The sequence below is a fragment of the Chanos chanos genome, chromosome 13 (assembly GCF_902362185.1).
Source record: "Chanos chanos chromosome 13, fChaCha1.1, whole genome shotgun sequence".
Lineage (NCBI taxonomy): Eukaryota > Metazoa > Chordata > Actinopteri > Gonorynchiformes > Chanidae > Chanos > Chanos chanos.
Genome location: NC_044507.1, coordinates 16729984 through 16741456, shown reverse-complemented (window position 1 = coordinate 16741456; position 11473 = coordinate 16729984). Strand labels below are relative to the sequence as shown.

The following is an 11473-nucleotide window of genomic DNA, read 5'->3' as shown; positions in this document are numbered from 1 at the left end:
TCATTTATTCAATGAACCCTCATTCATTTCCTGTAATGGCGTGTTTTTGTGAAGTAATGCTCTTACACATTGCAAGAGGCAAAAGATCCTCTCCTGGGAGAGAGAGAGAGCGAGAGAGAGAGATTCATGTTGTCTCATGTGACAAGTTGAACAAGCAAGAATTTCAGGAACGACCAGCTTAACAGAGTGAACATGTCTCAAGAACCATTGCCATTCAAATTCTCCAGAGCTTGTGTAAGTCACAAACAGTATTGGATGAACAGTGGGAGTGTCCTGTCGACAAAGCCTACTCTCCCCTCTGAAGTGTCACTGTGATATGAGTGCAGCATTGCTCACCATTCTTTGAATCTAACACTAATCTGAGCAAAAGTTATTTTTCTCCCCAAATGTTAACAAATGCTCCCTATTATTTATAGTGGAAGGTAAATTAGAGCAGTTAAATTTTAAAAGTTAATCTTTAAAAAAGACCTTTCTTGCACTTGACTGTATCTAAATGTTAACATGTGACTATAAAATTGCTTAACACATACGGGGGTGTGGTGCGCGCGTGCGTGTCTGTGTGTTCAAAATAGCTAACTATTTCGAACCTGTAATTTTTCATGCACTTTCAAAATTATTTAAATCTTACGAAAAATTTCATGATTCTTGCTTAAACACAGTTGGTTCATTTGCCTTTGTTTGTTTCATGTGGCCTCTCTCTCTCTTTCTCTCTCTCTCGCTCTCTCTCTTTTTCTCTCTCTCCCTCTCTCTCTCTCTCTCCCTGTCTCCCTCTCTCTCTCTCTCTGCTCTGCCCGCCTCATTCCTTTATTTTTCCTGAAAACAGACTCCTGACCAAATTCTTTGTTACCCAACAAAGGCCTGGTGATGTCATAGCAGCCAGACATGGAGGCAGAATGGGGGAGGCTGAAGGCCTGGAACAGGCAAGAGAATGAGGCATAGCGGTGACATCACACGGCTAATCAGCTTTATCCTGCAATATTGTGAAAAACTGAGAAAAATAGCACCTGACTTTTATGTCGTCATCTTGTCCAATTTACTGAGGCTGTATAGTGTAGGTTCATATAGACTGGAAATCGTGTTTTTGTGAGTTGAAATCATGGATAATGTTTTAAACTACCCAAAAGAACTGTATTGTCATGAAGACACATGAGTTTTAAATGTCATTTTAATGATCAGAATTTTCAGCATGGAGATGTTATTTTGCTCTCTTCTGCCCCCTACTGGTTAAATATATCATTGTCGCTGCTCTTACATCTCCTTGAAGGGCACCTTTCTCCACGCACTGATAAAAAACAGTGGTTTATAGAGGTGTATATGCACAGCTATAAATATGAGATGACACTCTCATGCAGGCTCACAAAAAATGTAGAATTACGTTATCAAATGTATAAAAATAGAAAGTTACTTAGTTTTTGAGGGATTGGATAAAATTGTATAGGCCTACTTTAATTCACATGAATTGCCCAACAGTACTGCTCCACATAAAACAGACCCATTGGCTTAGGTCTATGAAAGTTCCATCAACTGAGCTATGAGATTATTCTGTCTAGAGCTCACGAGCGTACCTACAAAATGTTTGGTTTCCATGGCAATGAGCTCGTGTCTCACTATGAGTCTTAGAGAACATTCAGTGCTGTGCATTATACAGCAAGCTTTGTAGATGGAAGGCCAAAGACTGTAGCACGCTGCCTAGCTGATTCAGAGTGGCCTTGATCTGGGTGAAGAAGAGAAGGTAGAGCACAGCAAGGAGAGAGCAGGCCTGTGAGTTCTGTTAAGCAGTACTGTTGTCATACTTTGTTGTAAGGATACTGCAGTGGCAATAATGGGCATAATTCAACTAATCTCCTAAGTTTCTTACGCCCATAAGGAGCAATCAACCAAACAAACCTTTGTAAATTCAACCTCCCTTCTGTGGTCGGGGATTGCACTGGTCACATGCAAATGAAAAGAAGTGTTCGAAAAATTGGCATATTATAGGTATGAACAATTAAGTCATCCATCGTCCTCCAGGCGGCCTCTTCTAGTTAATGCCTTTCCAATGGCATGTAAATATGACTATCAGAATGTTTGCGCGAAATAGACTGCGCGCGTGAGGGAGACAAACCATATCACGTTTGTGCGCCATTCTGCTCCATCTCCATACACCCATTAACCTTTAACACGAAAAGTTAACGACTGTGAGTTTTTAAATGTAGCTTATGTGAATTTTACTGGATTCACGCACTTAAGGCAGATCGAAATTTCTCACCATGTTCAAACTAGAGGAAAAACACCGTGATCGTGATCGCGGTGCGTCCGGGGTACATGTTTATTGACGCGGTAGAGAACATTTAAAGCTTTAATTAGAAACAAGCTACGTGAGACAGATGTAATCAGGGACATAAATTAACAAAAGGTCACATAAGCAGGCGGTTAAAAGGGGTAATAATGCACACTGGGGCAATAATGCGTAACATCTATCCATATCTATGTCACTTACTCTGAAATTGTTTGAACCCAGGAAACCCATGCTTTCATGCACCCACGTAATTGATCGAACAGTCTTTTGAAAATTCACATAATTTTTGTACATTAAGCTAATGTTCCCGATCACTGAGTGCGTCCACTAAATAACGTCGTTGTTTAACAGCCAGTCGATTCCTAGCAATTCCATTCACAGGAAAACACCTTTAGCACAATGACTAATGTGTGTAACTCCTACATGTACGGTTTTGAGTCGTGGACTTGGACGCAAAATTCACATAGGAAACACCACTGGTTCACAACCCACATGCCGAGTATCTAAAAGTAACTCGCAGTCTAAATATAACATACGCATAATTCATCAGCTGAGCTCTTCGTTTACTTTATGGCGTATAGAGGTACGTACAGTTAACAAGACTTGTATTTGTGATATCACTTATCTTTTGACAGTATCATCACCGTATATAAATGCCTACAATAGAATAGAGAAAGACATATTGGTATATTGGCACATATAAAAAACGGCAGCGTAAAGCTTCCTACATTACAAATACATATAAAAGGAAAATGTTCTGTGTAATGGCAACAGTCTTCTCTGGTGAGAAAACGCATAGTTATTCAAATTATTGAGAACGATTCATACTTTACTTCTTTGATCTCCATAGATTACTTTTGCATGATGCCCAGCTCTCCCTCAACGAGTTTTATTCTCTTTCTCTTTATTTATAACCACAGTTAACGGGCGGCAACCGAAGGAGCGATGACGTGCGCATGAGGCTCCGTAGAGCAGTACAAATACCCTGGACAGAGGACGCACATCTCACTGTCCACAGCGCACGCAAGGAGTTGGGCAGACGTTTTCGGCAATCTGCTGAATAGAGCGGCAGATTCTAGATGATACAAGTAAGGAGCATGGAGGTGAACACAGCTGAGAAAATTTCACTCTCGGTTGATGGCACCAAGACGCTCTGCTCTTGCACAAATCATCCAGAAGGCAATTCGTCCAGTAGATCTCATTCGCCTTTCCCTAATAGCAAAGTTTTAAACTGTGAGTCGTCTAATGTGTTCTTGCAGTACAAAAACGCAGCCCAGTACCTGACTTCCACCGGGCACAAATTTTCCACAGTTTCAAAGCCGAGAATGGGAATTATAAAAACCGTTACATCACGCTGGCGACACCAAGAGAAGACAAGAGTAGTGAGGTCCTCGAGCGCTGGCCATCGACACTCATCGTCAGACCGGCTCCCGAGAAGATCCCTTGATCCACTTGTCGCACTCCTGCTCCACAGGCAGACGGGCTCCAGTGATACGCATTACGAAGGAAAAGACATCGATTTACCCCTCACTAAGCCTAGGCATTACCGGCGCATAGTCGTGCTTGGTGCACCAAAAGTGGGGAAAACGGCCATTCTCCGACGCTTTTTTGGTGATGGTTTCGAGGACCATTACGAACCAACAAGTGAGGACTTCCACAGCAAGCTGTATCACATTCGTGGAGAAACGTACCAGATAGACATCCTTGACGCATCGAAAGAGAGAGACTTTCCTGCGAAAAGGAGGCTGTCTATTTTGACGGGTAAGTTCAAATATTTACATTGTTCACTAAATGAAGTTTAATTCGTCTTCTTTCATAGTTTTTTTTTTAATGTAACCCACACGAAGTAAACATACTGATCAAGTTTCGTTTTCTTTGAACAGGTGACATATTTCTCCTTGTGTTCAGCGTTGAAGACAGAGGCTCGTTCAACGAGGTCTGCTCTTTGCGCAAAGAAATTGTGAGTGCAAAGACTAGGCTGGCAAAATCGAAAGAGAACGCACAAGTACCCATTATAATATGCGGTAACAAGATTGACTTAGATTCCCAGATGGCTGTCAGTCAGTCAGAGATGTACCAGATGTTAGGGGAAGAGAGTGTCATCTTCGAAGTATCTGCCAAAAACAATACAAATCTAGAAGAAATGTTCGGAGCACTTGCAGAGTTAGGTGGACTGCCCACAGAGACCCGGCCATCTCTGCACCGTGACATCTCCATCCGGTCGTATCACGCGCTGAGCAGCAGGAGACGAAGCAAGAAGGAGACCAGAGCGTTAGCTCTGGATGAACCTTGTGGAGCAGTGTGCCCCTTGGCTCGCCGCCCAAGTTTCAATAGTGATCTCCGTCGCGTTCTCGGATCATCCGCAACGAAAAAAAGTACACCTATTGAAAGGTGCCAGATTCAATAAAAGAGTAACATGTGTGACTCTGATGTTAACCCTATGAATAATAGTTATTCACATTGTAAGAATAATTTTATTCTGTGGTTTCTGGCTGGACCAGTGAACCAACTGTACAGTAACCTAATAATGTTTTTTCCAGTGTCTTCGTACACGGAGTATGTAAATGGTTATTGAATATAATATTTGTTTCATTGTAATAAAAGATACAATTCGTTGTAATAAAAGATACACCAAAATGAACAAGTTTGCTCTCTTGTGTGTGTTTCACTATTAACCCGAAGTGCCACAATACCAAATACGATCTATGACCAATTAATTGTATGAATATTTCTCGAACTATCCATCTTGATGACGGATATATGTCCTTGAGGAGCTTTTGTTGCGAAAGCGGCAATAATGTTTCCATTTTTGGTCAATCGTAAACCAAGCTGTGGGCGGCTGATGAATTGTATAATACCCCTGCTCGAGATGTTCATCATCGCAGCACATCACAGGACAATTCATACAGCTGAAAGCCACCTACGCAGATAGTCTCCTCTCTTTTGGAGAATCAGTTGTGAGCTTTCAAAGCATTGAAACCATAAAACTCATGATACAATGATCATAACCGAGAGAAAAAGTATCCACAATTATGAGAGCTCTCCTAGTTTTTGATCATATGAGTATCCACAACTGTAATCATATTACAACCAAAAATGCCACCTCACTTTACTGTGCCCCTCCATATAATCTTAGTCCCAAATGAAGGTAGTCGTATGTCTGACAACAGACAACAACTTAAAATCAGTGTAGCCTATGCTAAAGAGGAAGTAATCAGGAGATAATCATGTAAAATCTGATAAATCATCAACTCAGTTACCACTCGTCCATATAAAAACGCCACTTTAGTGTTGAGGGAGCTTCTTGTAGCCTATAACTCAAATAGGTAACACCACTACAATGCGCAAAAAAAATAGTCAGTACCATGGACAGCGATAGGTAACTATTTCTCCATGTTAAGTTAGATCATATATTTACGTAAATAGCGAGCCCTTTTTGGAAAGACAACGGACTGAGATTATTTCTCTTACTCTCACCAATATTAACCAATATTTTAGGGGTATGGCTCATGCGAACTGATATTTTACTTAAATTTTACTTAAGAGTTAGCGTAATCGTCACTGACACAATAACAAGTGCTGGATGTTGAAAGGGACCATCTGAAAACATTGGAGACTATTACTGGCGTTTACCCACACGGAGCCATAATTAAAGATCACAAGCGGCAGGTCTTTGTTACTCTCCTCCAAAAACAAGGTTGAGCCAGCCGTTCCTGTAAAACACTTGGCCAATGGTAAGGGTTTTAAGGCAACGGAGAAGAACTTTTGAAAAGTTTACTCTTTTCTCTTACTATTTATTTCAGCTAACGAGTCCTTTGATAAGTTGTCTGTTGCCTCCCCACAATGCGGGTGTTATCACTTCTTAAATCAGTACTCGTGCAGATGCTGCACACGGTTTGCGCACACGCACACACACACACACCAGTGCAATCTAGAGCGGCAATTCACAAAGAAAATTCTGTGCTGTCATTTTTTCTTAAAGACAACATTCATTTGCAGTGGGAGTACATAGCAAATATTCAAACTGTGACACTGACATAGCAAGGCTGAAGAGCTGCAGATGATATAGCCTTAAACGAGGACACGAGGGGGAAAAAAGCCAGCACTCTGAAAGCTACACAAAGACATCTTTTTAATGACGACCTTCTGTTCTGCAGTGCAGATCATCAGACAAAACACAGAATGGCTAGAGTGAAGAAAACTCATTTTGTGAGTGCAAATGCAAAAGCACGGCTCCTTCCACCCCCTCAACCATATTATTCGAGTCCTGAGCCCAACAAGGCTTTGACTGAATTATCACTTTTTCAACATGCCCAGTGAACAATGTATTTTTATGTATTTTTTTTTTATAAAATCCTCCACAAAAGGAGAACCAGTTCACAACTCACTGAGACTGAGTTATTCACCTCCCTCATGAAAAGCAAACTCTCTCTCTCTCTCTCTCCCACTCCCTATATATAATGTAGGTAGGTATGTATACATATATGTACCCCTCGACACACGGGGGCCAGGTTACTGCAGCTGTGTTGCAATCTAAAATAACAACACATTTTGATTGGATTTTTTTCTATGGCTAACACAACTCTCAAATGACCTCAGGGATTTAATATTTGGGTAGCTGCATGTATAGTTACAACCTCAAATTGTTTCTTTTATGTTGTAACCAGCTTTTTGCCATTTACCAGTTTAATATTTGCCCACTCATACTTGCAAAATTGCTCCAACTATTGAAGGTTATTCGGACATTCAAGGCGCTCCACCTTCTTCTTTCAAAGGCATCAAAGAGCAGCTTTGGCTTTGTGTTTGGGGTCAGTGTCTTGCTGACATATGAATTGCTGTCTCGGTTGCAGATTTTGTGAAGACTATACAAGGATTTGCTCCAGTATCTCTCTACATTTTTCTCCATCTGTTTTAACTTGTATTTTTTAACAATCCTACCAGCCTCTGCTGATGAAAAGCCTCCCAACAACCTAATACATCCACTACCATAATTCATACTGGGAACCGTGTTTTGTGAGTGATGAGCTATGCTCTTTTCTCAGCACACACAGTGATTGGCCAAATAACTCAATTTTAGTTTCATCAGACTACAGGACTCTTTCCCACATTCGTTCCTAGACTCTTGCTTTTCTGCAAATTGAAAATGGGATTTCGTCTGAGCTTATTTTAAATATGGCTTCGTCCTAACCACTCCATAATAGGGCAGATTGGCTGAGTGCCTGAGAAATTGTTAACTGACTCAAATTTTCTCCCATCTCACTGCAAATCCTTAAGAGCCATTTGTGGCCTCTTGCCTGTGGAACTGACCAACTTTAGGGAGGATGATCTGGTCTTTGAAGATTATGGGTAGTTTTGTGCGTCCTGATAATTGATTTAACAGTGTTCCCTGGGATTCTCAGTGCCTTTGAAATCTTTTAACATCTCTCTTCTGATCTGTGTCTGTCAACAACATTATTCCTCAGTTCTTCCAGAAGCTCTTGTGTCTTCATTGCTTTTTATGTAACAATCACCAGAGTAATCTAACACAGCCTGCTCTAATTAGCCTAACAAAGACAGGCGAATTCAGTTCAAATGCTTAAGCACACAAGGGTGTATCTACCTGTATAAGCTGTTCAAATTCTAGCAAGTTTTGAGTGTAATTGCTACAAAAGGGGTCAGATACCAAATATTTAACGTCTGAGGACTAAAGAGGTGAAAACTTCTCAAAAAAATATTTTTCCCCAGTTTTCCATTTTTTTTTTAAATGAAAGCGATCCCGGTCCATCAAAATGGTTTGTTAACCATACAATAAAAGATCTAATTCAAATGTGATGTAACTATGGTTGCAACACAACAAATTGTGGTAAGAGAGTGTGTGTGTGTTGGTGGGTGGGTAGGTGTGTGTTGGTGGGTGAATACTTGAGGGTTTATGATAGGTGAATACATGAAGGAGGTTAACCTTTGACATAAAGAATGTTAACCTATGATCAAGTTCACCTCTGGCATAGGAATAAAAATATCTATTTTTCTGTAAGAAGTACATCTGTCAGATAATGTTCTATAATTTACATACTCATTTGAAATACTCAGTAGTACAGAAAGCATCAGTGTTAGTGGAGCATCTGGGTTGAACTGTGTCATGGCCTTCATCTATGACAGATAGCAAAAAAGTCACTCATTGACAGGTGGTCTGGCTGGCCTGGATGATGCATAGAGCAAAAGTTCCCAAATGGACAACCGCCCACCCACAGAACATTCTGTGTTGCCACATTTAGCGCTGCTTGTACAACACCTTTCAACCCAGAAGAAATTACTCTAATGGAAAAGTCTCACAGTGACTCAAAGTGACATTTCAAATGTCAAAATCAACAGCAAGTTTTTGTCCACTGTTGTGTCAGGGAAACGGTGCTGAGGTAGCTTTTTCTTTATTTCTTTTGTGAAAGTAGGCAACAGTTTGTCATCTCTCCATCTGCCCATCTCTGTGCTGTGGCAGAACAGACTGCCTGCCCTCCTGGAGTCTTTGGCTGTGGAAATATGCGTCCAACTCTACTAGCAGGGTAGGTAAAATACTGTCCAATAAGGCCAAGCCACCCCAGGAGCACTGCAGTCCTCTAAAAGGAATAAGATACCACATACACAGTATTACATCTATAAATCACTGCTGAGAATGAATGCCAATGAAGTACAATACAAAGCAAAGACCACGGCAAGAAACAAAACATTTATGATCACAGCTTCAGTACTTGCATTTAAAGATCCTGCTCACCTCTCATCCAGGATTAGAGTCCCCGTCTGCTGCAGTTTCTGAACCTCTGCAGACACACCCAGTATTCTGTGGAGGTCTGCGTTGGGGCTGAATAGTTTCCAGTGCTGCAACGTGTCAAAGTCAATAAAGATGAAGAAGAAGAAGAAAAAAAACAGCCTCATAGCTTATACTTTTGTATACCGTTAAAGAGATTGCCTCAACATGTAGGTAAAAAAAAAAAAAATGATAATGATAAAATGTTTCATCTGTGTGAGCATGCAGTGTAGAGGATCAGATAAAGGTGTCAGCGATGGTGTACCTCATGAGTGATTCCCTCAGTCAAGCGCAGTCCCATCACCAAAACTTCTTCCAATCTACACACACACACACACACACACACACACACACATTTCATTATGACAGTTAACAGTCAGGTATATGTCAGTAGTGGATCAACCTAAATTAAGCATTTACCTGCACACACACAACAACACATTCACACATACACTGTTTTGCCATTTAGGAAAATCACCGCAAGGTATTTTTGTACTATTTATATATGTGTCTGTCATGCACCAGGTAACAGATACAGAGCACTCACAGGTCTACGTGGTTAAGCTTGATACACCGTCGCGTTCCATGACCCCGCTGCTGGACCTCTCTTATCCATACATCAGGTTCTAGGGTCTGGGTTCGAGCCTCCCTCTGAACCCCTCCTGCTGCAATGGGTATAAAGCGCCCATGTGCCCCTGAGGAAGACAAATTAAAAAAAATAAAAATAAAAACCAACCATAACTGTTAAAAGACAATGGTGTTTTTTGGTTCTAAAAAGGTACTATTGACCTACCTGGGCCTATACCTATATACTGCTGTGCCTTCCAATAACCCAAATTATGGCCACTGACAGCACCCTGTTAAAAAAATAATCCATTTGTACATCACAGTGTGATTTCAGACTTGAGTCATAGATATGTACAGGCACTTGAAAGCAATATGCTGCAAAATTGGAGACACTACTGCAACATAAACTTACATGTCTGGCAAAGTTTGACACCTCATACTGAACAAAGCCTTCCTTTTCGAGCATTCTCCGGGCAGTGCTGTACATGGCGGCTGTGACATCATCCCCGGGCATGCTAAGTTCATCTCTGTGGACCTGCTTAAACAGGTGAGTGCCTCTTTCCAAAGTCAGTTGATATAGAGACACATGATCGTCACAGACTGACAGCAACTTCTCCAACTCCCTCTCCCACGATTCCACACTTTGGCTCGGTCGACCAAACATAACATCCACAGACACACGTCCTGGGCAAAGTCTCTTAGCTTCTGAGAGTGTTCTGAGAGCATGCTGGGAATTGTGGTCTCTTCCCAGTACCTTCAGGTCATCATCATTTAGAGTCTATGAGTAATGCATTAGACCACACATACAACAGAAACTCCATTAGGATCACAGTACATTCTATGAATCTGTGATTGAGTCAAACAGACAACCAAATAAGGTCATAACAAATAATAATGTCAAAGACACAGACGATGTGTTAGAGTAAGTGACTGTGCTGGTCTGGCATTCACCTGAACCCCAATGGAGAATCGATTGACTCCAGCAATCACGAAATCTTTCAGTTTAGCCAGTCCAACAGGCGTGGGGTTCACCTCCAGAGTGACTTCAGCATCGCCTGACAGATGAGCATGTCTGGATATAGTCTGAAGAACAGCAGCAATAGTCGAAGGCTGAGCCAGACTGGGAGTTCCACCGCCAAAAAATACAGATGTAATGCTGGGAGGGATAAAGAAATGTAGCTGATAAACTAATGACCTCAAAAAGTTTGTCAAACATTGTCAAAAGTTGAGGTGATTTGAGAAATTCGAATAGCATTCATACCGTGACACCTGACTGAGCCGCACCAGGGTTTCTGCCTCCCTCTGTAAACACTCTGTCATGACACTATGATCCACTGAACGGGGGATGTATTTGTTGAAGTTACAGTAGGTACATCGCTTTAAACAATAGGGCCACTGTGAAGAGAGAGGAGAGACTGAACCATCACATTAAAAGGGAGATGAAAAAATAGTGAGAAATGCACTCATCTCTCTCCACTGCTGATTTATAACGGGTTGTCAAACCAGTCCGGAAGGTTAGTAAAGGTACTCACGTGGACATAGAGCGTAGCTTCGTCAGAAAAGGGGGGTAAAGAGGTGCTAGTGGTCCTACGCACCTCTCTAACGACCTTTGTAGTCGTGCACAGAGACAATTGTCGTCTGATGACTAGACACGCGCGTGTCATCTCGCGTCACTGCATGAATATATTTGCTTATCTATATATATTTTCACAAGCTAATTTATCCCTCTTAACCAGCGACTACGAGGCAGCCAATCGAAAGTTAATGCATAAACTGCGGTTAGGTTAGTTATTTAGTGTTACGGTAGTTTGAGAAAACAAGGAAGAAAACACGTCAAAAGAACCCTATAT

General features: G+C 41.3%; 2 protein-coding genes across 2 annotated transcripts; one reads left to right on the top strand and one right to left on the bottom strand.

Annotated features, from left to right (window-relative positions):
- The first annotated feature begins 3375 nt into the window (after positions 1-3375).
- Positions 3376-4685, top strand: rasd2a (RASD family member 2a). The gene is made up of 2 exons (XM_030789721.1): positions 3376-4039; positions 4162-4685. The coding sequence occupies exons 1-2, from the start codon at positions 3376-3378 to the stop codon at positions 4683-4685; spliced, it is 1188 nt and encodes a 395-aa protein (XP_030645581.1).
- A 4029-nt stretch (positions 4686-8714) lies between these two features.
- On the bottom strand, positions 8715-11287 carry rsad1 (radical S-adenosyl methionine domain containing 1). Its single transcript, XM_030789720.1, has 9 exons — positions 11156-11287; positions 10885-11018; positions 10575-10779; positions 10036-10401; positions 9850-9913; positions 9604-9751; positions 9322-9376; positions 9024-9127; positions 8715-8868 (listed from the first exon to the last, which is right to left on the bottom strand). The coding sequence occupies exons 1-9, from the start codon at positions 11285-11287 to the stop codon at positions 8715-8717; spliced, it is 1362 nt and encodes a 453-aa protein (XP_030645580.1).
- Positions 11288-11473: the final 186 nt, after the last annotated feature.

Bases quoted from the DNA above. Each gene is read 5' to 3' on its own strand.
- rsad1 (XM_030789720.1), bottom strand. From the start codon at position 11,287: ATGACACGCGCGTGTCTAGTCATCAGACGACAATTGTCTCTGTGCACG. The intron at 11,019-11,155 runs GTGAGTACCTTT...CTCTCTTCACAG, and splicing joins AAGCTACGCTCTATGTCCAC to TGGCCCTATTGTTTAAAGCG. The intron at 9,128-9,321 runs GTACACCATCGC...GACACGTTGCAG, and splicing joins CTGAGGGAATCACTCATGAG to CACTGGAAACTATTCAGCCC.
- rasd2a (XM_030789721.1), top strand. From the start codon at position 3,376: ATGGAGGTGAACACAGCTGAGAAAATTTCACTCTCGGTTGATGGCACC. The intron at 4,040-4,161 runs GTAAGTTCAAAT...TTCTTTGAACAG, and splicing joins GAGGCTGTCTATTTTGACGG to GTGACATATTTCTCCTTGTG.